The sequence below is a fragment of the Poecilia latipinna genome, unplaced genomic scaffold, assembly GCF_001443285.1.
Source record: "Poecilia latipinna isolate Pla-1442-1.1 unplaced genomic scaffold, P_latipinna-1.0 Scaffold3069, whole genome shotgun sequence".
Taxonomy (NCBI): Eukaryota; Metazoa; Chordata; class Actinopteri; order Cyprinodontiformes; family Poeciliidae; genus Poecilia; species Poecilia latipinna.
Genome location: NW_015115685.1, coordinates 17,843 through 44,109, shown reverse-complemented (window position 1 = coordinate 44,109; position 26,267 = coordinate 17,843). Strand labels below are relative to the sequence as shown.

The 26,267-nt window shown below is 39.3% G+C and overlaps 1 protein-coding gene across 1 annotated transcript in view; it reads right to left on the bottom strand.

Moving 5' to 3' along the window:
- The window catches only part of LOC106940036 (multiple epidermal growth factor-like domains protein 6), a 50,579-nt gene that overhangs the window by 11,808 nt on the left and 12,504 nt on the right, over positions 1-26,267 (bottom strand). The window contains exons 2-21 of the mRNA XM_015022655.1: positions 19,652-19,774; positions 12,657-12,779; positions 11,454-11,579; positions 10,733-10,855; positions 10,163-10,285; positions 9,929-10,066; positions 8,659-8,781; positions 8,394-8,516; positions 6,086-6,256; positions 5,459-5,590; positions 5,227-5,355; positions 4,174-4,302; positions 3,887-4,021; positions 2,408-2,542; positions 2,201-2,326; positions 1,988-2,119; positions 1,519-1,647; positions 1,315-1,446; positions 697-825; positions 490-618 (exon numbers count right to left, since the gene is read on the bottom strand). Coding sequence (XP_014878141.1) covers positions 490-618; positions 697-825; positions 1,315-1,446; positions 1,519-1,647; positions 1,988-2,119; positions 2,201-2,326; positions 2,408-2,542; positions 3,887-4,021; positions 4,174-4,302; positions 5,227-5,355; positions 5,459-5,590; positions 6,086-6,256; positions 8,394-8,516; positions 8,659-8,781; positions 9,929-10,066; positions 10,163-10,285; positions 10,733-10,855; positions 11,454-11,579; positions 12,657-12,779; positions 19,652-19,774 — 2,610 coding nt within the window. The remainder of the gene's footprint in view (positions 1-489; positions 619-696; positions 826-1,314; positions 1,447-1,518; positions 1,648-1,987; positions 2,120-2,200; positions 2,327-2,407; positions 2,543-3,886; positions 4,022-4,173; positions 4,303-5,226; positions 5,356-5,458; positions 5,591-6,085; positions 6,257-8,393; positions 8,517-8,658; positions 8,782-9,928; positions 10,067-10,162; positions 10,286-10,732; positions 10,856-11,453; positions 11,580-12,656; positions 12,780-19,651; positions 19,775-26,267) is intronic.

Below are 26,267 nucleotides of genomic sequence, written 5' to 3'. Positions count from 1 at the left end.
TGGGAACCACTGATATAGACCAAGATGACTGACTTGAATCTCAAGTGTGTGAAAAATTATGCAAGAAAGTAATTACAGATTTTTATTTCTTACATTGTTTTTTTTTTCTTCTTTTAAACAATATGAGGTTACACAGAGTTAAACAGGATATGTCTGTTTGTGACATATCCAAGATATTTTTTTAACATCACAAAACCTGGTGTTTTAAACAGAAATGTGTCCAGTTGTGTGGACAGACAGTCCAAAGCAACTGAACTGATAAAAACTGCAGTCAGAATCTGCTGATCATATAATTCAAGATAGTACAAAGATATCCAGTTGAAGAAGACCAGTTGATTGTATCAAGTTGTTGACTTTGGAGCAATCCCTCGTGCCAATAAAGCACATGGCAATAGTGGAGAGAAACCACTCCCTGTTATCATTAAGAAACCTGAACAATCCTGACATATCGTCGCCCTCTGAGGACTCAGCACCTGCACCGTCACTCACTCAGATTGCAGAATGGGCCGATCCAGCCTGCAGGACAGGAACAAACGCCGCTGATGTGATCGCAACTCCCACCGTTCTGACAGAAACACTTCTCCTGGCAGTCCAGACCGTAGAAACCCTGAGGACACGCTGAAATACAGACCTCTCTTACAAAACCACATCGCATTGTTAAAGTGAGCGAGTCTGGCTTCACGGGGTTTCTCTTACGCTTTTCGCAGAAGGAACCCGTCCATCCCACCTGACACGTGCAGGCGCCGCTCACATGGTCGCACTGCGCTTCATTTTCACACTGACAGACGCGACGACAACTCAGACCAAACAGACCTGCAGGGCACTCTGAGGGTAACGCAAACACAAGACAGGAGTAAAATGGACATTGTTCTTTTATTCTATGAACTACTGACTGTATCCGAAATGCCAAGCAAAAATGCACTGTTTATTTCCAGAAAATGAGAAACCGTCAAAATAACGCAAAAGATGCAGAGCTTTCAGACCTCAAATAATGCAAAGAAAACAAGTTCATATTGATTTAGAAACAACAACACTAATGTTTTAACTCAGTAAGAGTTCAGAAATCAATATTTGGTGGAAAAACCAGGAGGTTTTCAATGGGGTTCAGTGCAGTGGGCTCTTCATTTTTTCCCAGAGCTGTCTATCCCCCTTTCATTTTACAGTCACGTGTGGGTTTATGTGATAAACTTGTGTGTGTTTATCACATAAAAGTTCAATAGCATACACAAAAGTTTGAGGCTGCAATATGACAACATATGAAACAGGTAAAGAAGTTCAGGAAATACTGTTGGAAGTCAGCACATAGAAGCATACTCTGCTGGCAGCTCGGTCCAGTGAATCCTGCTTCACAGCTACACCGGCCCGTCACAGCGTCGCAGCTTCCGTCTCCATTTCTGCAGTCACATGTTTCTGCGCAGCCAGCGCCCCAGTGCCCTGCATCACAAACTGCAACAAAGAATGCATGAATCATCAGAAGAGTTTTTAAATGCCTACAGCTCGGCTCTTTGAGGCCTTTACCTTTTCTGCAGTCGTGTCCAGTCCATCCAGGAGCGCAGGTACACTGTCCACTCTCTGGGTCACAGCGAGCATTGTTCTCACACACACATTTCATCTGGCATCTCAGACCAAAACGTCCACTTGGGCAAGCTACATAGGAAAAAAATATATATTTATATATCAAGATCAAAATGACTTTTCTATAACCAACTCCAGATGACTGCCTGTGAAGCACCAAGTTCCCATAAAGGTGGCTTTAAGAGCCAGCTCGTGGTTGAAATCCACTCAGGAAAACCTCTGAGGCGGCTGGAGGATTTTTAGCTAATGACCTTAAAGAAAAATGATCCCATCTGTCTTCCAGCTCCTTCATTTCACATCCAAACAGCGCCACCTCACTATTCCACACCCCAGCCATCCTTCTCATCTAGTGGACTGCTTAATGCACGTTGCTATGGACACCTTCCCCAAAAGGCCTGCTGCTGTAACTCACAGGTTTGGCAGAGTGTTCCCATGTATCCAGGCGGGCAGCTGCAGGACCCGTTGTGTTTATCACAGGCACCCCCGTTCTCACAAGCGGGGCAGGTTTCCCTGCAGCCGGGACCCCAGAAACCCTCCGGACACACTGAGGAGGAAAAATGATCTTATTGTGGAAAACTGCGTCATTGTGTTGCATCCACACTTACACCCATGCATGCTCACTCACAGTTCTCACAGTGCTCTCCATGCATCCCAGTTTGACAGTGGCATTGTCCTGTCTCCTTGTCACATGGCGCACCGGTGCAGTTACACGGCTGGATGCAGCCAGGTCCAAACATCCCCTCTGGACACTCTGATACACAACACAACACACACAGGATGGACCTTTTTCCAATTCAGGATGAGAATTACACTTCTATGTCTTCGTCTCTACCTTGCTCACATTTCTCCCCATGACGCCCAGCGGGGCATTTTCGTTGGCACGCTCCAGTCACATGATCACAGGACGCTCCAGGTGGACAGGCACACTTCTGCTCACAGCCGAGTCCAAAAGTACCAGTTTCACAGCCTGGACACAAAACAGAGCACACACTTCACTCATCGCGTAAAACACAAAGTTGTCAGAGCTGAAAATTACCCTCCTCTTCTTCCCTTATTACACTGTGATCATTACACTTTGTTAGTATCAAATTCAGCGAACCGTCTTCATGTCTGGATGCCGAAATGCTGTGAGTTGAGTAGGTTTTGAAGGTATTCATTATCAAATCCATCAAGTTTACGGAAAGCATCAGCTTGTTCTTTTTTTAAACACCTGAGCAATTCAAATGCAGGACATGAACGTCTGGGCCAAATCCTGATTGATGGTGGCCCGTTCTGACAGCAGCTAGTGGGTCAATCACAGGTTTCTCACTAAGCTATGAACAGGTTTCTGGCCATGGGCTGAAAATCTCTGAGCTACTTCATTGTCAACTTTCTGCTCCATTTAAGAGGAGAAAGCTCCGTTCAACCACTAACCTGCTCCTGGATAGTTGGTCCAAGTTGTTCTTGGACAATGAATTGATCTCATCCGTTTTTTATGGCAAATTGTGAGCGGGCCTGGCAACGGGTAGAACTCACACATTGTCGTCCTGCCTGAGGCCAGGCAAGAGTCCAAAAGTCTCTCTTATTTAAATCGTCACTAGGAACATTTACTGGAGTTTCTTATGTGTTTCCAAGCCTCACTTTGAGTGAAATTTCATTAGCAGTGATATTGTTGCTTGTGAAGCACTTCTGATGGAAAGTGATGATGATAGCATGTTTTTTTTCGAGGTAATCACAGTTTGAAAAAAAAAAAAAAAGATTTTTATGCACATCTCCATTTGTTCAGTCACTAGAAAATCATTCTAGTCAAGCCTGGAATCAGTAAATACCACTCAGGCCAACTGTCCATTTATGTTAGTTTGTTTTTTCTTTTGTTTGTTTGTTTTAAAGTAAAAGGTAAAAAAGCTGTAATTACTAAACCCTTCCACTAATTTGTATGAGAATACCTTTAAATTAAAGCAGGGAGTCTGGACTCTATGCAATAATTATCTGTATGGTTGTAATTTGAATACGCTCCAAGAAACATAAACACCAAAGCCTTAGGCAGTGGTTGCATATATGGAGATCTATATGTTATTTAAGCCCTGAAACTAAAAACAGATGTATATAATCAGATGTTTATAAACATATTTCACAGCAAAAAATGGGGAGAAAAGATTGTGCGTAGACAACTGGTTAGTTTTGAAGAATTTTTCTTTTATCTGTGAAAGCATTAACTCTCTGTTTTGTTATTGTGACTTTATTGTTTGTTTTTCATAAAAATATATTTTAATGTAATGACATAAAAAAGGGACAGGCTCTCAAAAATTGACACAGTTAGCATGTTTCTCACTTTCATTGCAGGTGCTGCCGTGGTAACCAGGTTTGCAGATACAGGTGCCATGGTGGCGATGACAGTCCTTTGTCTTTTTCTGGTCACACTGACACTCCTGAGAGCAGCCAGCTCCAAAGGTCCACCTAGGACATGCTAGAAATTAAGATTTAGGAAAACATTTACATTTGAAATTAACAATTTTGTGTTACAAGGTATAGAAATATGACTTTTTACTCTGAAATAGAAATGCAAGGCTCAGGAAATGAACATTTCAAAGTGGGAGGTTAGTGTTTTAGGAGTCTTACGAAGGTGACAGAAGCGTCCATACAGTCCGGCTTCACACAGACAGGCTCCGTAGGTTCGGTGGCAGCGGCCGTTGTTAGCACAGTTGCACTTCTTGTTGCACTGCTTCCCATAGAAACCTTTAGGACAACCTGGAGACAGAAGACATGCCACATTATTAAATCACTGAAAAACCTTTTCACATCTTGCCCTCTTAAAAACTACACACTTCAGTGTGTTTTGTTAGAATTTTTTTATTGAGGGACCAACATAAACTGCAACATAACTGAAGTGGAAAACACATTTTTTATGTATTTATATTCAGTCCTTTACTCTGATGCTCCTAAATAAAATACAGTGCAAGAAATTAACTTAAAAAAATGAATCTAAATAATAAATAGTCCACTTGTGTGTAGTTTAATCTAGATCTCAAAGGATTCTTAGAAAACATTAGGGTCATGAAGACCAAGGAACACTGCAGAAAGGTCACGAAAGAAGACAGAGGTTCACTTTCCAGCAGGAAATCAACCCTAAACATAAAGTTTGTTGAACATTTCACCAGGGATACAATGAAATGGATCTGAAGCATATTCAGGCGATACAATGGCCTACTCAAAGCACAGAACTAAGTCTAATTACAAATCTGAGGCAATAATGTAGACTGACTTCTCACAGACACTCTCCATTCAGACTGACTGAGCTTGAATTATTTTACAAATAAGAGGTAAAAACTTCAGCCTCCAGATGTCCGGAGCTGGTAAACATCCGAAACGACTTCCAGCTGCGACTGCAGGGAGCAGCAATTCTACAAAACTCAAGAAAACTGAATTCAAATGCACAATGCAGTTTTCATGTCTAGAAAGAAACTATTAATCATATATCATTCCCCTATTTTGTGTTGGTCTAGCACATAAAATCTATTGAATTTGGTGGTTCTCGTGTCAACATGTTAAAAAGTGCAAGGTGTATGAATGCTTTTTCAAGGCACTGTATTTAAAATAGCTTTATGAATTATGTTTCGGCAATTTAATGTTTTATGGTAAGAACAAAACCATAAAAAAATAGAGGTTTCTCACCGTCCTGACACAAATCTCCAGTCACACCAGGAGGGCAGCGGCAGCTCCCGCTGACCGAATCGCAGCTGGCTCCGTTTTTACACTTGCAGGAAAACGAGCAGTTTTTTCCAAAATGCCCCACAGGACAGGCTGCGAGGTTGACATTTTTCAACAGTTTAGATTACTAACAGGAGGGAACATTTGCAATCACAGCGACATGCAGGTGATGAGTGTGTCTCTGGTCAGCCCTCACTCTGATTGCAGATGATTCCCGTCCATCCGTCTGGACAGTCGCAGCCGTTTTTCCAAATGTTGCATAGTCCCCCATTAGTGCAGTCATCACAGGTCAGGCTGCAGTCGCTGCCGAAGGTGTCGTCCAGGCACACTGAAAACAGAATAATTACCAACAGCTGCAACCATGACCAGTCAAGCAGAAACACTGTTTTATCTGCCTGTTTTGGACTTTTTCTAACACTGCTGCTCGAGCAAATGAGACAGTCCACGACTCCAAATCAAATAGACAAAGAATGCCACAGAAATTGTAACATTATGCTATGATATACACCAAAATCAGACAGTAAAGTGTGTGCCACTTGTTTCCAGTTTTGATTACATTGTTATCGAGAATGTTCATCAGATATGCACAGCTGAAAAAATATCTCTGGTTCCCTGGTTAAATCAGCTACTGTGCCAGATAAGCCGCAGCATTCCTGCCTGGTAGTTTCCTGGTCGTCTGGAAGCATGAACTGAGATAATTAACACTCCCCGTGTGGTCTTCCTCTGAAAGAGTCAGTCTAAACACTTCACAGAGGCCTGGTAATCAGATGCAGGTTTCATGTTAATGAAAATGAGTTAATAATGGCAGAGGGAGAAAACTCACCAAATTTCTCGGCCAGGCTGCTCTCGGCCCTGAGCTCCCCATCGTCATCTTCGTAGTCGTCGTAACGCTCCAGGGGTTGGTCGTAGTCGCGGAGCAAGGTGAGCTGGGGGTGAATGAGGGACAGCTCGATGGCGCCTCCGCTGGAGAGAGACTCAACTGCACCTTCGAGAGCTGCAATGGAGCAAGAGAAAAACTCACAAATGTGGCATGGATGGAGCATACTGCTTCATAACTCAAATCCTACTTATTTCGATATGAATAACTCGATTTAAATTCTTAAGCAGTTGTTTATATACACACTAATATATACACAGTTATATAACCAGTTTCTACAAATGTTTAGGAAGTAATCAGCATGCTTTTCACACCACCAAATTACACAAAACATCATTTCAGTAAGTGTACACTGAAATGTCACTGGGATTTAGATATTTTTAACATTTTATCAAGAAAAAAAAAGAGAACATTTTAAAAGGTAAAATGAGGCCACATAAGATTCCTAACAGGTTAAAGTGAATCAAAGCGTCTTCAACTCTGAAAACTTCTCTGCCATTCATTAGTAAAATTGCAATATTAGACCTTGTAAAAACAAAAAAATGCACAAAACTTGTATTTGCAATTTCTAATAGTCTTGTAGCTATGGTGATTAAAACATACAGTTAAAACTAAAATTATTTATGCCTCTTTGAAAGTCTGTTTTTAATAGGAACAAAAATGGCATAAATGTGAAATTCTTAATTTTGACAACAGCATTTATTGGGTGACTGAGTAGCAGACTTGAAATCTGAAAGTTATGAATTCAATTCCAGATTCTTCCTGTCATAAGTAGACATGCTCCACGAGCAAGGCACTAAAATCTTAAATCAAGGCATCAAGATTCACCTCAGTTAGATGAGTAAAGATTTTGACAGCCGACATGTTTTTAAAGAATCAGGATTTTACAGTGACTCAGCTAAAGCACTTTTACCCTTTGAACCTTTTTAGATTTTGTCATAATTTAGAGCAAGACATGAATTTATCGCTCACAGGTGATCTCCGTCCAGCTGGAATAAGCTAGAGCTTTTCCGATAAGAAAAAAAAGGGTCTAACAGGTTTAAATACTCTGGACAAACTCCAAAAAAATTGGCATCCTGGGTTTAGAAAGTATTGGACAACGTGTTCTTATTACAAGTGCACTCCAAATGTTTATGTGCCAAAATTTCACAGTGGTTTGAAAGTCGACACAAAGTAAAAATGTGGTCTTAATAGATTGTTTTGCAATTGAAACTATAAAGAAAAAGGTGGTGAATTAAACATGAGGAGAAAAGTAGTGCTCACAACTCAAATGCCAAAAAGAGACGTGAAAAAAATTTAATGGGTTATGAATACCTACAGAAGATGGAAATAACCAGCAGTCCAAACATACATAAAGGTTTTAATGTGGGGGGAAAAAAAAGCTGACAACGTCCTCTAGCCAAAACAGATTCTTTTTTTGCCCACATTAAAACCTTTAAATATTTGGTAACACTTTATTTGAAGGGGGTTGAATAAGACTGTCATGACACTGTCATAAACATGACATAACATGTCATGAACATGAATAAGCCTTCATGAATATTTATGACTGTTGTCATAAAGCGTCATTCGGTAAATGATGACACTTTTAATACGAAGTTAACATTATTCAAAATGTCTTTGTTATGACAACTTGACATTAACCAGGAAATAATTACTGTTTACACTTTACCTTTAATAACATAAAGTTACCTCATTTTTAAAGTGCAATCAGTAATACTTTTATAACAAATTTACATCAGTAATGATTTCCTGGTTAATGTCAAGTTGTCATAACAAAGACATTTTGAATAATGTCAACTTTGTATTAAAAGTGTCATAATTTACCGAATGACGCTTTATGACAACAGTCATACACATTCATGAAGGCTTATTGATGTTCATGACAGGTGTTATGTCATGTTTATGAAAGTGTCATGACAGTCTTATTCACCCCCCTTCAAATAAAGTGTTGCCAAATATTTTTAGAGTGCTAGGTATTTCCATGTTTGCTGAATGTGGCAAAGACCAGGTTGCAAATGCAACATGATGCAATAATCTGTATGCTAATTTGTGGATAATTATTATTTTTTAAATGTATTACACAGAAAAAACTTATGACTGAAGGGAAACTACTTTGTGTTTTTTTGAAGATGAACTTAGTTAAGAACAGGTGGTGAACTGAACAAAACTTAATTCACTTTTAGCCTGTAGGAAGTGAATTTGGAACTACTTATCGCTAAGAATGAAATGAAACGACATGGCTGAAACTCACGGATGCAGGAGCGCCTGTCCTCGTCCAGCTGGAAACCCCGGCGACAGAAGCACTGGAAGGAGCCGGCGATATTCTGGCATGTGTGATCACAGCCGCCATTAGCAGCCAGACACTCGTCCACATCTGAACAACACAGACACAGCAAAAGGTCAACAGCTTTTGCTACATCTCAAGGTAAAGTTAGAACAACAACGAAATAACAAACCCGCAGAATCTGAAATAAATTAGCAGAGTCAGCCATGTTTTACCTGGGGGCAAAACATACCGTCACAGCTACATCCATCTGCATTGAGTCTGTGTCCTGCTGAGCAGTAGCATTCATAACCCCCGGGGTAGTTGGTGCAGTCCTGCTCACAACAGGAGCTCTGTTCTCCACACTCATCAACATCTGACAAACACAACAAGCAGGAAAACACACACACACAAAAAATATGCTTTACTGCTTTCTGATAGAAATCTTTAATGAGAAAATATAAAGTGTGCTGATTTAGCAACCAATTGCAGCCAAGTTACAACTAAAATATATATATTTAGAGCTAAACCTCTGCTCTTTATTCTTTGGTTATGATAAACGCTCACCAAACTTCAATAATGTTCCACCTCCTAAACACAAATACAATTTACCATTACCCTACAAATTCTTAAAGTGCGTGAAGATTTTATGAGCACATTAAAACAAATATGTAATGCGGTTAATGGCATTTTCTCCCCTCTGTTTTTATGTGTATTTGGCAAAGTTGTAGCGTCGACTGAGCTAATAATGCTGCTACAGTAATCAAATGTGATAACTTTGTGTAAAGTCTTGTGAATCTAATTTTATGAGCATACATGAAAGTTCAACAGAGTTCAGTTCTTGTTGGAAATTATTTATACTGATGGCTCTTGGACTTTATGAACATTTTGGAAGATAGAACTCCACATTACACGATTTACTAATAATAAATGCGTTATAACTTTTCAGTACTGTTGCAGACAGCTAGTTTGATCAGGGAGCCTTTATAACTCCAATTTATGTTTGCAGATGTAAAAATGACACAAAACAGATGTAAATTCGTTAAACATTGTGCAGACAGGTAAAAGTGAAGTGAATTTGGGTTAGATTTGTCAGTGAAGATAAAAAAAAAAAACTAAAATATGGCAAAAATATTCATGTTCCTTTTCACATTTTGTCTTGCCATATATCTGGAACTTATGTGACAGACCAACATAATGTGGTGCATAGTTGTGGAGTGGCAGAACAAAGATACAAAGGGTGTTGAGCGTTTGTAAAGACTTTGTAAAGCAACATTTTGCTGAAATTAAAGTTTTCTTGGAGTAAGCCGGCACTAGCTTTGCACTTCTTGGAGCCTGAAATTTTATCCAATTCTTTGCGGAGTGGCTGCAAGTATTTGGAAAACAGAAATAGAAAACATTCCGGTACCGACATCATATAAGCAACAAAGTACTACAGTCTATGTATGCTGATGCTGATCATGCAATCGGCTAACGTATACTCAGGTCCTTCACATCAGTTTGAGCGCATTGCAGTCTCATACCAACACAGGTTTTCAGGTCATCGTTGAGCCGGTAACCATGGTTACAGGTGCACACGGGCCCGCTGGTCGAATGCTGGCAGCGATGAGAACATCCACCGTTGTTGCTCTCACAGCTGTTCACAATCTCCATCTCAATTCCTAACATTCACAGTGAGGTCAGAAGGTCCGTCAGGAGGAATGGGGCTCAATCAGACGAGTTCAGAGTTTAACATGCGCGATGATATTCAGACTGACTGTAACACTGCTTCCCATCAGATCCCAGCTCATAGGCGGTGTTGCAAACGCAAGCGTAGGAGCCCAGCGTGTTGCGGCAGCCATGTGCACAGTTGGTTTCCTCTGTTTTACACTCGTCGATATCTGAGGAAGGACGTGTTTAAGCATTGTGAACTGTGGGACGGATTGCACATGGTCTGCACAAGCTCAGTGACATTTTGAATGTGCCGCTTGTGAATCAAATGCTTTTTATAGGCCTAAAAACAATATAACCTTCACAGCTTCAGCAGATCCTAACCACACACACAGCTGCAGGATCAGATGTCTTATTTTCATTTATAGTTTATAGTTTTTACGTTTATGACTATACTTTCTATGTCTTACTTTTGCAAAATGTTCCAAATACATTTTATTTCTTAAAACAATCTTCAAACAGAGTTGATCCAGCAGCTATTTGAAACTTTGGCTCAGAGAGTGAAAGCCTTAAATATCCATAAAATGACTTCAGATGGAATTTTAAAGTACTTTTACTTCACCTAACATTGAACTTCCACTCCACGCATTACTAAGAAAATGAATTTGAAACTATACCTTCACAGGTTTTCCCATCTTCAGCCAGTAGGTAGCCACGTTTGCAATCACAGAAAGGCTTTCCTCCATCAACTCGACACTCATGCATGCAGCCTCCATTCTGATCTGCACAAGGATTCTGCACTGGAGAGCAAAAAGCATGCCTTCCTCACCATCACAGTCTCCATTATTTTACAGCAGAAATCTATGAAACTTGTTTTTTCTAAATGTTAATGCCCGACATGTGCATAGCTTTGAATTGAGTTCTTCTTCATTGGGCTCCCTCTGCAGAAATTAACTTGTGGCAGCCCGTCTTGCTAGCATGATCAGAGCATTCACCTCTGAATAATTAAAGGAAGCCAACAATCACAAAGAAAAGACATCTAAAAGCTCGTCATTTAGCAGATGGAAATTCATGTATAATTTCCTACATTTGGAAGACCATACTTGACTGTGAAGCCTTTGAGACTGAGGTGATTAAAACAAGCATTGGATATGAAAACAATTATTATGAAGAAAAAAAAAAACAAACAATAAATGTAACTCAGTAAGACACAGAATGGTATTCAATCTTAGTCTTCCTGAGATAAAATTACAGCTACCAGCAGAATGAGTCAAGGTGTTTTTAACATTATGTTTAGAAGCTCACCTTTCATTAGTTGGGAACAGTCCAATTCTTTTCTTTTTTGTTTTGTGTGTTTAGGTGGTGCATGTTTTATATATGTTCAGCATGGTCACTTACGTTTACAGTGCTTGCCATCCTCTGCCAACACGTAATTTGGCTTGCAGCGGCAGCGAAAATGTGAAGCCGACTGCTGCAGACAGTAGTGCTCGCATCCTCCGTTGCGGACAGCGCATGAGTACACGGCTGAAAATGTGAAAATAGAAGATTAGGCAACTTGCAGGAATAAATCTGAAGTGAAATCTCTAACTTCTGGACCCTTTCAAACTAAAAGCTCATCACAATAAAAAGTTAAAACTCAGAGACACCTGAGCGATTGGCATCCACAGTGGATGGCTTACTCATCCACTAATTAATGAGGTTCGGTTCAATTTGATCCCACTTCTTCCCAACCTACATTTGTCCTCTTTGAAGTAACAGATGGGTCTGAATCATTTAGTGGAAAATAACTAGTAGAAGAACTCAAAGGCTGTGTTATTCGTACCGAGAGACTGGAGTCAAGACCAATCCATCCTGAGTGCATGTCAAACCGCACAGCGTTTTCCAGATTAAATATTATGCAGCTACAAGCTAAGTGTGTGGGAAACATCTGAAGTTCACCGGGCAGATGAGTGAGTCGATGTGCTTTTGTGCTTTCATGAACTCAAACTATCTGGAATGAACAGCGGAATAAAAAACCTAGTTTATTAGTATAAACACAAATGAGCTGCATCTACAATCATTCCATCAGGACTCTGTTGTAAAGGTTGTAATATTTTATTTCTTCACTCAACATCCGTCAGAGAAGAGCCTTTCATGAATGGTTGGGTTCTTGCTAACATATCTGTGTAGTAAGATAAATGACTTCACAGAGAATGATTTCAAATCTAAATGTCAAACAGGAAGGACACTGAAGCCAGCACCAGGTTTATAAAACTCTGTATACAACTCTGAACTTCCTTCATTTCTGTATACTTCCCTTCCAATGATTAAATGAACATCTAGGTTTTTGCTCCAAAGTGGTCACCTGCAGCATTGAGAGTTAAATGCCCATGGCAAACTTAAATAAAATGACCAACAAATGCATTTGAACCAACACTGAAATCTCTCCAAGAGTTAATTCTGTAAAAAAAGCTGTTTTATTGTTATTTTTTTTTCCATTACATATTTTTAATTAGCACCATCAGTAATTTTATCAATGTGTTGCACCAGAATGGTTCAAAATGCACCCATATGTCCATTAATCCCACGTCAACAGCAGTGAATGTTTCCAAATCTACTCACTGAGGCAGGTGCGACTGTCCACATGGAGCCTGGAGCCAGGGTGGCATTCGCAATAGTACGAGCCTCTGGTGTTAATACATCTGTGCTGGCAGCCTCCGTTATGGACCTGGCATTCATCTATATCTGAACAGAAGATCCAGACAGGAAGAACGGACATGAACAATTTCAGTAAAACTCCTCATTACGAGAAAAGAAATCCCAAATGAACTGCTAAAGTGTGAGAGGGTCTTAATAAGCCAGGCTTTAGGACAAAGATGCACCTCCAGCTGAGAGGAGAGGATGGATGAGAATGGAGGGGGGAAGTATTTTACGAGCTTACTGCAGCTCAAACATTTACCTCCATGTGGAAACAACTACTGAACATTTATAAGCACATTTAAATTCCTGCAGCTCTTCAGAACCCCCCCGAGTGAAGAAGCATATGGAAACTTGAGCCAGAAGATTCAAAACCAAAACATTCCTCTCAGCCGACTGCTCTGGGAATAAACAAACAGAAGAGGCGGACTCTCCATCTGAGAATATTGTGGTGTGGAAAATAGAACAGCCTTCGCATGTGAACTGATTTCTAATCAAACAAACCATGTATCTGGGCGGCATTGGTTACAGGGGTCAAAGATTGATCAATTTCATGAGCAGACCCCCCCCCTGTGATGATATATGAAGCCCGTCTCCATTTGAGTTTCTAGCAGCCGAGATCGGAATGATTAGGACATTAGTCACCTATTCTTTCCAACACTGACTAAACTATTGGAGTAGATATAATGAAAATATTTCAGACTGCAACAAGTGACTCATATAAAAATAAAAAAGGAAGGGAAACTGTTTGGCTGTGGCTGAGGTCTGTAAGACAAGCTAACACATCATAAAACACTATTTAGGAGCCCGAGTGTGAGGTGTTTTGTTCAGAATAATGTTGACCTCAGCCAGGTTTTTTCATCAGGAAACTATTTCAAGAATTCACTGAGATCTGTGCAAAAAGAGATCTGATCTGAAAGTTTGAAGAGCAGGACGACTGCTGTCCCTGCAGCAGAAAGTTTGCTTCACCACAAGCCGCACGTTTTTAATTCCATGCTGTCAAAATGACAGCAAACAGTGAAGATAAAACAAACTGTACATTTATGACATTTATCCAACCAGACAAAATACACAATCAGACTCCCCAGGGACACATTTCACACACAAACACATGACATCATTTGATGAAATGAGGTTCTGCAGAGAGAATCTTAATTTCAGAAGACTGTTCCCAGAAAACATTACCAAAGAAATTAGTAATAAATTACCTTTAACAGACAGCGACATGCAGTCAGTACTTTTCATCATCTTTTGGACCTGCTATGTCACAAACACTCACTGAAGCAGGCATTCAGTGACTTAAAAATCCAATGTACATGTTTTATTAAACCTTTACTACAAATTATGGGATCTACAGTCTAACATATTTAATAATTTTTAAAATGTTTTGCAGGATTGGTAGGGAATAGTGGTGAGTCCCTTGGACAACAGGCGCTTTTCTTCTCTTCTTCACTGAAAAGACTGAAAATATAAAATAAGGATAGGATGATACAGGATGGCTTCCCCTTTGGCGATTATCTCTACTAAAGCAGACTTTCAAAACTGAAGTCAAAAGGGTGATTTTTACAACGCAGCGACAGAGGTGCTATAGATATAGGTAGATGTAAGGTCAAAATGTAAATATAAAGGTTCTTTTATGGGTTTTGTTTATTTTTACATTCAACTCCAGAGGAGATTTTGCAAAGCAGAATGCACTAGGTGTGATCTGATAGAGAAAATCTGATAAAAAAGGGAATGTGAGGGGGAAACCACCTTTAATATGGCCAAACATATACCAGAAACACAAAAGATATGGAAATAAAGATCAGTTGTTGACATGATCCAGTTTCACTTATCAGAACGTTACTGTAAAAAATAAAAATAAAAAAACTAACATTGACCAATCCTGATGTTATTACCGATAAATCATGCATCCCTAACAAATGTGCATTAATGTCGATCAATACACTTGTGGGTTCAGGCAATTAGCACCAAGGAAAATAAATGGCGCTCCTGGATTGGCTACTGGCTGGAGATTTGAAAACAGCCGTCAGTGGCCCATTCTGTATCTTCTTTTATGCTCTACGAGAAAAATCTGCAAATAGGTATGTTTTTTTTTTTTTTTTTGGAGTTAAATTCCACAGAAAAATCCCAAAATGGGTGATGCCATGAAAACTGAACCATAATTAGGCAGACATCCACTGTATTTATGCATCCAGGTTTAAGTGATATTTCTGCCCTGTATCAAAACCTTCTGGAGCCTCCCCTGCAGAGGCTGTCTGGACTCACCACTAAGGTTTTTTTCTTCACTCTTTAGCACAATGCAAATTCTTGCACTGGGTGAAAATATGGAATATGGGGGTGAAAGTAATAATTTTTGCAGCCCTTTGGGAAGTCATAAATGTAGGAGACCATTTGTAACACACAGAGAAAAAAAACTTGCCATGTAAAGAACTTCATGATCTGCTGGATGAACGCAGCGATGCATCTGGACAATCTGCATCCTATTTGTGTCACTTTGCACCAGAGTTATTTGCACATAAATCATGTCTTTACAAGGTCCACCGTTTATCAACCTTATCAAAATATCTGCAGGGAATTTTGTAAAGGTTCTGCTTTTGTTATTAGATCAAGAATAACAAAAATAGTAAGAGTACAATCCTTACTATTTCTCCATTTACTTGCATAGCAGCTCCTGTAAAACCTCTGGCTAAACCCGTTTCCCAGTAATGTCCAACAGTATCTTCAAATATAGCATTTGGAGCAGAAGCAAGCTCCTAAACTTTCTTCCTCTTGGGGTCTCTGCTGCCAAGTCCGAGTTTCACTTCATCCAGGAAAGCTGGCACGAGCCATCCATGCATTTTTCCATCAATGGAGCGTGCAGTCTTTTGGTTTTTCCTGTAATGAGAGCTTAGTTGCTGTCGGCTGCAGTCTCACAGTCAGTCAGCAGATCCCCTCCAGCCTCCAGCCCAAGTTTCCACATCCAGAACACGATCCTCAGCGGACCGAAGCCAAAGCCTCAGCAGCCGCTGGCTTTAATGCCGGCTGCATGAACGCTCTGAACACGGCACAATGTCGTCTCACAGGAGAGATATTTCACATTAGTTTAGGAAAGCCGACGTGTTTATTGTGCACAGCCGCTATTTCTGCAATGTCTTGACTTAACTCCAAACATGACATATAAGAAAAGGATTTATCAGCAAACCGGTAACAATAAAAATAAAAGAAGGCTTTACAGTGCAGTTATCCTCAAACTATTGTGCCAAATCCAGACGAGTCAAACAGGATAACGGTCTACAACATGCACAGGGTAGTCTCCTCCATTTTTTTGCTTTTTAAAGCATCTGTAATAACATATAGCTGATGTCTGCAGGTGCACTAATCTCTGATCAGAGAAAAATAACCCCAAAGCTAAAAAAAAAAAAAAACAACAACAACACTAACTTTACATTGCTATACCTACTTTTTGTATTAAGAACCACTTACCTGCAGCAGGCAAGTAGCCAGTGTTGTAGCCATGATAGCCGTGGTAACAATGAGGCCTGTGACAGATTCTTCTGTAGTAAACATACGGGTAGTTTGCAGCCAGAGATGCCGTTGCTTCAATGAGCACCAGGGAGAAAATCCACCATCCTGATGCCAAAGCCATAACTGGAGTCAACCTTGTTACAAAGCCTTCAGAAGAGAAACTTAACCATCCAGCACCTACTTTTTAGTTACTCAATGAAGAGTCCTGGACTGACATCCCATGCTTGACTACCTCTTATTTTGCTCTGCCTCCATCTCCTTCTCTGTTTCACCCTCCCATCTGACAAAGCAGAATCCACCATGTTGTAGGTCCTCCTCTCTCTTTCTCTCCGGTCCTCACATGCCCCTTTCGCTCCAAATGTCCTCTCTGCATTGTTCTGCTCGAACCCTCAATAAATTATCTTTCTATTCTACCATCTTGCAGTGATTGATTTGTTCTCTTGCTGATTTATAACATTTCATTAAAGACCTCTGTATTTTACCTTTTCTTCAAAGAACCCCGTGTAATTCAAAGACAGGATTTATTGGGGCAAATAGCAATAGAGCAAAGAATGTGAGCAGACTAAAGGATGTGCTGTCATCCAGTCCTTTGAAATGGACGTAGATTTAAAAAAAAAAAAAAATGCCACTAAAGTAATGCCAAATTTGATAAGTGCCAAAAGTCAAATTCAATGCTTTTAATCCAAACATCTGAGAAAGGAATGAGCCTTGCAAGAAAAAAAATGTGTTCTCAGGAGCTTAGCACCAGACCTTTTCATCTTTTGCCAGCACATACATTCCACTTCAGCACTTAATACTACCTATAAAAGCGTAAAAAGCATTCTTATTGTCCGCATCACTTTCACAGTCTTAAGAGAAATGACTTTTAGATAAATGTCCAGCAGAAACCTCGGCAGTATACAATGACTTTATGCATTTTCAGTAACACAAATTTAAAACCTCTTCTCAGAAATATTTTAGAGTTTCTGGTGATTCCACTGAGTTTCAAATCCAATGTCCGACTAAGGACCAATTCTCATTCATGCAACTTATGCAACACATAATAATGGATCCATCCTGCTTAGATCAACGGTTCAGGCTGGTGATGTCATGATGCAGGAGACATTTTCCTGCCCCTCTTTTAGGCTCTTTACGACCATGTGAGCATCTTCACAAAAGTCCAAATCATCTCCAGCTGTTCTGAACATGACAACGAATTCATTGTATTGCAATGACCTCCAAAGTCACAAGACCTCAACCCAAAGGAGCATTTTTGGAATGTGGTGGAACAGGAGATTTGGATCGCGGTAGTTCAGACAACAACTAAACGATGCTGCCATGTAAATACGGAACAAAAAGTTGAAGGGATATTTCACCTTAAATCCCTGCTGAGGAAAACTGAGGAGTTTCTGAAGGCAAATGTCAACCTAATAATTGCCTTTGCCAGCTTCTTCTGGTATTACACCTCTTGTTTTCTTTCCTCACATAGACAAAAACAAGCATCTTAATTTGGCAAAATTCCAACATGTAAACTGAAGACACATTTGTGCCGTTATTTTAGCAGTACCTTTACGACGGTGGAAGATAATTTGCGAGAATGCATTAAGCTGCCGCTTCATTCCTCTGCTCGTCTCTAAAGGAACCTACAAAATCCGAGCTGGTGTCACCGCCTGCCTGAAGCAGGCTCTGCACTGTGACAACAGAACAGGGGAGCAGAAACAGCTCAGCTTCATCTATTTTCATCGATACAATATTATATTGTCTATACTGTTAAGTTTAACAGGTGTTTACAAACATAGATATGTCTGTGACAAAATGAGATGTCCTGTGTGCACCAGGATACACACACACACACACACATACACTGGTCACCAAATTCTTGCTTTTGATGGGAAATATTGCAAATATTTCTGCATATATCAACAAAAGTTTGGTCCTAAGGCCTCAATTTACAGGGAGAGCTGCGTTCAGTTTAAGTTCATAATTTTCAAAGCATTGTTTTGTTCACATGTCCAAAACGTGAACGCTCATGAACACCACTGGCTGGTGCAAAACAGTCACCTAAGCTCAACAACGAATTCGTCTGCCAACAAAGAGGACAACCCTCAAAGTAAATGCAGTGACCTCAGAAATGAAAGGAGCAACCATGTTGGTTTTCGTTGCTCATTATTTTGACACCTGCCAGAGGTTGGCAGAGCTTCAGGCTTGTAAAATGCCTCGGTTGTAAACTCTGTTTGACATGACAGCATGATGTAGATGCTGCTACTCCACCGGCAGCGTAACAGCTGTTACTGCCGGGCTCTTCTATTTTGATTGGCATCCTCCGAGTCCCAGAAAATCACTCCTAAAAAGGAACGTGCCTGAGGGCTTCAGATGAGGATCAAACTGTAAAAAAATCAAGCATGTATTTATTTATTTTTTATTACAGGGAACAAAATTTCTCCACTGATCAAATGCTTCTGTCTGCCAATATCATAAGACTCCACACTGAAGTCTGAGTGGCCTTGTTTTGTGTCTCCTCCATAGAGCAAATCATTTGGTCTAAAACTCTCCATGTAAGTGGAAAGGGAATCATTTTCTGCAGACGCAGCAACAAACACATAGCCTTAAACCTAAACATGTACAACATCCAAGGCTTCCAGCCAGCGTTTTGCTACCACTGTTAATATTTCTACCAATTACAGACAATTAGGACATCAATGCTGCGGGTAGCTGTTTGCAGCAGTGGTATAGGGCAGATGGCTATGAAAGCCAGCTGTGACAACGTTCACATCAGCTCTCTAAATAACCGTGTCCTGGATCAAATCTCTCTGTGGGTTCCCCCGGCAGACAGCCTTACCCTCCTCTGAGTTTGGCTGCTGCACAGAGAAACCTTTATTCTGCATAAATGTAGCACACTGAGGTTCTCCAGAAACATCAGCTAAGACGTAGAAATAAGTACACCTCTGGAAAGAATGGTAGTTGTGAGCTGATGTTCTAGTTATTGTTCTATATTTTTGCTTTACTCTGATCAAAAAGTCAAAATGTTAAGTTTTTTTTTTTTTTTTTAGCAACAGAAGTCACATTTCTTTTCTTGGTATTTTTACTCAAAGTGATCATATTGCAAGGATCTTAAACCAGTCCATATTGAACAAGTATCAAATATAATTATAAAACATTTAAAAAAACCACCTTTATGCACAAACAATGTAAAAATGCATCCAATATCATCCTAGAGGCCAAGAAGATGAACAGCTTAGTTAAATGTCATATAAGTCAGGTGACATGTTACCTTTTACCAGCATTTCAGGATATCTGGTTAGAAAATGGCAACTATAGACAATAACTAAAGTATAACTATTTTTCTAAGAAAACAATTTTTTTGTGTGTGTCTGAGCACATTAAAAGTAAAATGTATAAAATGTTGGAGTGACACAAATGAAAACACAACAAACCTTCACATGTTTTGCCATCTTCGTTCAGCTTCTGTCCAGAGGGACACCTGCAGTAAAAGCTTCCTATGGTGTTACAGCAAAGAGCCTCGCAGCCTCCGTTGGTTTCCTCACATTCATTCACGTCTGCAGAGAAGAAAAACAAGGCAAAATGAATCCAACAACTGTCCATGCACACAAACCTAACTTACAATTAGCACATCCATCCCTTCGATTTTTCACAGTTTGATCAGTTACAGGGATAAACTTTAATGTGTTTCATTGAGATCCTGTGCGATACACTCAAACCAGCTTCCAGGTTGTGAGTTTGATTCTCCTGTGTGTCAAAGTAACACCTCAAAGCCCTTTATACACAGTGATTTGTAATTGCTGTGTCTGTGTGTGTTGTGTCTGTAGTGAAGTCATTCAGACCAGTAAAGTGCTGCATAACTGTAGTTAGTTAACCAATGTCCCTTTAAATGTTTAAAAGATGCACTGTAGATTTAAACGCCATGTTTCCAGAAGACTCTGTGCTCCTTCTCAAAGTATTTCCATACAACCAGCTTCCAGGAAAAATGAACAGGACACATGTGCAATTATTATAAAGTAAAAATATGTACAGTTAGGATTAAAGGATGACAAAAGATATGTGTGGCAACGAGACTCTTCCCACCTTCTTCTATCTTGATTTAAAATAAAAAGTTTGAAAAAAAGCTATGCCCTATTTCATTTCCCACGGCTGAACATGCCTTCCAACCTTTAATCAACCAAACCAGATAAAGTCCTTCTTTCCAAATCCCAAGCAACACATAATAGCCTCTATTAAATACATGTGCTGACTGAATAGCAGACCATAATTGGAGCTACAGAGATTCTGCTGAATAGGGAGATACGGAAATTGAGCATAAAACTTGTAATTATCTAATAGATTGTTAAACCAGACTCACATTTCCCTGAATTGACATTTTATTTTGTACCTCTGGGTTTTCAGCAGAAGGGATTATGCTTTGTAGTTGGTCACATTAGGATTTTTTTTTTTTCGTAAATTGTTGCTCTCGTGATTTTAAAGATTGAATCCTGTCCTGACATTTGAAAAACGAATTAAAAGAAATAAGAACATTTAAGTGGCACAAATTGACTTTCAAGCTCTTCTTTGTGATCATAAAGGCCAATCAAAGCACAGAGAGAGAATTAAGGTGCAAAGAAAGTTCCTCCCCACAAGAAATGACCTACCTTTACTAAATAACACTATATGGTTTACTTTCCCTTTCATTTTAGGGCATCTGGAAACCACACCGAAAAAGTAGCACTGTTTCTGTTACGAATCCCAAGAGACACACTGTGTCTCTCGGATAAGACCACCTTCAAAACGTATTATACAATAAACCAAACAATGAATGATTAGGACAACTAGATGGGAGCGTGATTTTATTCCTTTGCAGATAAGACACAAGAGAGAGATGTGCCTGATGGGGGCATAAGAGTTGATGTAATAGATGTTACACACAAACAACCAGAAGAAAGCAGGAATGAAACAGATGTGACTCTCAATGTGACCCAAAGTCTGTGACTGGACCGTGAGAGTTTAAGGTTCTGGGTTGAACATGTCGTTTCGTCTTTTCGGTCCCCCTGGAGGTCTCACGCCTGTGTGGCAGCTGAAGCCCAGGTCGCCCCAGGGTCACGGTTCCCAGCCTCTTTCTGCCCAATAAGCAAGCAGGAATGTCAGAGTGTCATGGGTCGAGAAGAGAGGACACAGGAGAATCTGTACAATAAGAATAAAATGAAATTGCCATCTCTATTGATTATGTTTTGAGCTGTTTTTATTTTTAAACCGATTATTTTTCCTCCTGTTATTTATTTATTCATGTCCTTTGTGTGTAGGATGTTTGTCTTGGGTAAACATAAAATATTTAAACAAAAACCACTTGAACACACGCATACACACATACATATATATATAGTTATTTTTTAAGATAAACTTTACCCATAACCCATTCTTTTTGATTACATTTTAAATGTACTTAATTTCTCTGAGACATGAATATCTGTCCAGTTTTTCTTTTCAGTCCCACATATATCACGCTAACCTGTCCATCAGTATCACCTGGACAGCCTTTAACCAGAGACACAAGGTGTAAGAACATTACTTTGAGTAAGAGAAGATCTGCTTCTCTTATGAGTTTCTTCTCATTGACCCCAGACCTTGAAGGCACACCCTCCAGAGGGGTCAGATGCCTGGGGCTACATGGTCTGCATGCAATCCAGATTTATGCTCCAAGTCACAGTCAAAGGCCAAAGGTCAAGATTAAACCACAGAATGAGTCACAGAAAACCATGATGCAGATCTTTGGAAACACAGCAGGTGAACAATGCCTGTCTGGAGTCTTTTGTTTTCTCCAATTCAATGATTGTTTGGTTTTGGATTTAAGTAAATTTAACTTTTTTTAAATTCTATGAAGTACAAATAACTCAAAACCTTAATGTCATTAAGTATCTAGTTGCAAAAAAAAAGGCACAAATTGAAAAGAACAAAAATGTGTTTTCTCAGTGGAAATAATCCCTCAAAAATTAGATTTCATATTGACTTTAATGTTACACAGTCCTAACATTTTAAATTGTCTTTGACAAAATAACCATATTTCCTTTTAACCTTTCCAGATTTTCCCACATAACCACCAACGTTTCATTGGGATTCAGTGGGATTTTATGAGATAAAACATTTTAGTGCATATCTGTCAAGCAATTTCAGTTACATAATAAAGTCCATCTGTATCTAATTTAATCTATTTAATCTTAACTATTCTGTGAACCCTCGGAGGTTTGTTAAGGATCATAATTCAACAAACAGAGTCAAGAACACACGGAACATTTTGGACCAACATACAAAACCTTGTGTGTAACAGAAAACCAAAAGCCCCACATCAATCACTCCTTACTCAATGAAAACATGGATGTGGCAGGAGGTGGAAATCAGAGTAAATCGGAGGACAGATGGAGCTAAAATACAGAGAATGAATGAAACATGTCAGTGTCTTCAAAAGAGGTTTATCTTTCATTCATCCAATCCTTTCTTCTTCACGAGTATCCATTTCGTTTTGCTGGACCATCACTCTAAAGATCAATAAAACACATTGAAGTTTGTAGATGTAACATGACATGATGTGAAAAATGTAAAGAACACAATGCTTTGCTATGACAGAAGCACTATGCTGCAGGGCAAGACAGAAAAATTTAGTTGTTTATGTTTTTCCAGATGGAGATTTCCTGATTTGGTGAACATAGACTCAGTGGTGGGAAGTAACGAAGTACAACGTTACTGTACTTAAGTACAGTTTTTGAGTACTTTCTCCACCTCTGCATAGACTTAACCATATTTTGTGATCCAGGATAATTTTATGCAGTTCCAAAGACAGTCAAAATAACTACTTTACATAATGTAAACTCATTTTATTTAGTGAGATTTATTTATATTTTGAAAATGTAGGAAGAAAAGTCCATCAGAGGCGAACATGTTTTTATAGGGAAATGTTATTTAATATCATAAATATTTAGATCCAAGTCCAACTTTTAATTTATAAATTACAACTTGCTAATTTGGATACGAGGTAAATATAGGTGTTTTTTCAATTTTGCAAAACGTGACTGAAATCAAGTGCTACATACAACTGATATAATTTTTATTACAAACTGTGATGGCTATTCCAAGTGATCTATATTCTGAAGATGGTCTTTTTGTGTACTTTTCAGCAACAAAGTTATTATATTAACAGCCAAACTGAACCGCTGTCTTCACTTCCAGGAAAAATCTAAAATAAAACATCTGTAAAACTAGGCGAAAACACGTATGTTCGGACAATGTGTCCCCAAATAACCTGCTGAAGAATGAAAAATATCCAACGCTGAAATAAAAACTTTCAGGTTTTTTGCCCCCAAGTTCAGCTGCTGCAGACATCGAGGTTTACATTCCTCTGCTGTATTGTGTGACTTCCTTTGATAAGGATAACCAGCACTGCTCCCAGGAGGACATGCCTAATGTCTCAGCAGATCACGACAGGCTCGCCGGGCCAAAGAAAACCACCAGATCTCTGATATTATCCCAGGGAGATCATGAACAGGAAAAATTACGGGAGTCGATCAAGGATCAGGAATTCAGGTGATGCTTAGAGAATCAACCTGATTCATTTTAGGAGCCTGATTTAGAAACCTGCTGGTGTAGCAATGCAGTAATGTGCTTTTCTAAGGTCCATTCCTGCTTATATTTCAGTCACCCAGCTGCTTTCATTTACCAGGTCCTTGCCTATAAAGGCAAGGACGACGTATCGGTTCCAGCAGACGCATTTGAGTCCAGAGGTTTCGTTCAGTGACGAGCTCGGGGAGGATTTCACTTCTGTTGACCCAAACGTGTCCTTAGTGGTGAAACGTGATCTAAAACATGTTACTGAACCATTTATGAGCTAAAGCTGACAATTAACTTCACACCCTCCAGCAGAAAACCCATCCTTCTCCTTTGACCTCAGGCAAAACCTTTTCACCCATCTGACAAACAGCAAGTAGATGGACAAAGCTTATCTACCACGAAAAAGAAATGGCTATGAACCCTAGAAGTCTGTGTACATTTCACATGGTGTCAAATTTAAGAGAAACCCCCATGCACAACGTTCTGTGAATTATTTCTGCACGTTAGTAACATGTCGCTTTTTCAATTGTCTGTTTTTCTGTTTTTCAATAGTCTGTTCACCTATTGGCCTTGTCCATGCCAAGTAAGAAACTGCATAAAAGTTGATTATGCAGTTTCTTACTGCATAATCAACAAATATTTGGATTTGTCCAAATATTTGTCCAAATATTTGGACAAATATTTGGATTTGTCCAAATATTTGGACAAATCCAAATATTTGTCTATCATAGCGTCAAAAGCCTAAAGGTCACCAATATGAAAACACTCAAACTGCATGCTTTTAATTTCAGTTTTTCTACTGTAAATAATCAGCTTAAGTTCAACACTGCCCCCTGCTGTTAATTCAGTGCCACAGCCCAGATGTGCAGCTGCATCTCGTCACCTTCCTAAAATAATAACCCAAGTCATTTTTATTTTTTTTTTGTCAAAAGTGATTTAGGCTAAAAGAAAAAAAAAATCACCAACTCATTCAGCCAAATGATAATTAAGGCAAAAAATAAATCCACTTTTGGCAAAAAATGACTTGGGTCATAATTTTTATTTTGGCAAGGTGACGATATGCATTATGAATTTGATACCAAGTGTTTCTGCTCCACTCTAACTCATAGCGTTAGTGAAACGCAGCTGCAGAGCTGTAATAATTTCCCGTCAGTACACAACATAAGTTTTGGAGTGCGTGCAATGGCACAACATTTTCCCCCTCTGGTTTACCGCTTTGAATTATGCCAGAGATTTAAGTGGTATCCTTTAATTTCCAACCTTTCAATTTCCACTGTTATTGGATGCCAGTAGTAAGAGCTGTAATTGTGGCAAACATGGCAGATGACTTGTTAAGATAAAATGTGAGTTCAAAGACGGAAAAGTTTGCCAGGAAACAAAAAGGTTAAAACATCCCATTAATGATAAAAGACTAACCACACTAACAGGTGGTGTGTGGTTCCGTCATGGTTATGACATGTAGTGCTATAATCCAGGTTTTCAAATAGAAAGGCTGGAATATAGAGCTAATGTTACAGAAAATAAAGCTCAATCCATCTAAAGCCATCAAAAAGTGCATAGTTCTGTAAAGAACTTGCAAGTAGACAAATGCTATTACATTTCTGCTTTTATTGGTGAATTTAGACTTTTTCCTTTTCCAGGGTGCAAAGGTTATACCGCAATTTAGTGCACAACTGTGAATATACTGGGAATCTGTCCTAATGCACACAGGCTCCTAATTAATTTACAAAGAGACTAAAATATAAATTTATACCCTTACCGGGTTGCAGAGAAAGTACACAACAAGAAGCATGTGATTCAACTTTTACTGGGTATTTTACCAGTCTTACCAGAAAAGGTGGAGCTCATTTAAATCACTGGTTTCCTGCCACAAACCCAGCGTTCTGCGGTTTTTCCAGAAACTCCAAATTAGCCTTCTGTATCTATTCAAATGTCAGTGTCATTGTGCTTGGGATCGTTATCCTTCAACTGTGCCACAGGATCACTCATTTGGCAAAAGTGTCGCACTCAGTTGAAATGAAACTGCTTAGGATGTAATTGGACTCAAGTCACTTCAACATCAACATGAACAGAGAGGGCACCAACCGAGAAAGAAAGAAATGTCCCAAAACCAATTTGGGAAAAGATAAAGGAGGTAGTCATTAAGCCTCTGGATCACGATTGGATTTATGGACCTTACGTTTAAAAGTTTGACAAGAAATGAAACTCTTTAAAGGAGCTCAACCAGTACTGCCAAGAGAAATAATTCAATACCAAGTTATAAATAAACTAAGATTTCATTTATTGCAACAAAAGTTTGTGGATTTAAAATCTCACTTGTGGTCTATGTAAAAATTTGAAGCATATGCGTCCTTAGGTGCATAAAAACTCTGAGTGAATTTCTGTAACCCTCCTGTGGTCTTGTAGCGCAAATGTCACGGTCAAAGAGGGGGAGGGAATGTCCCGTCAGACCATCAGTTTCCA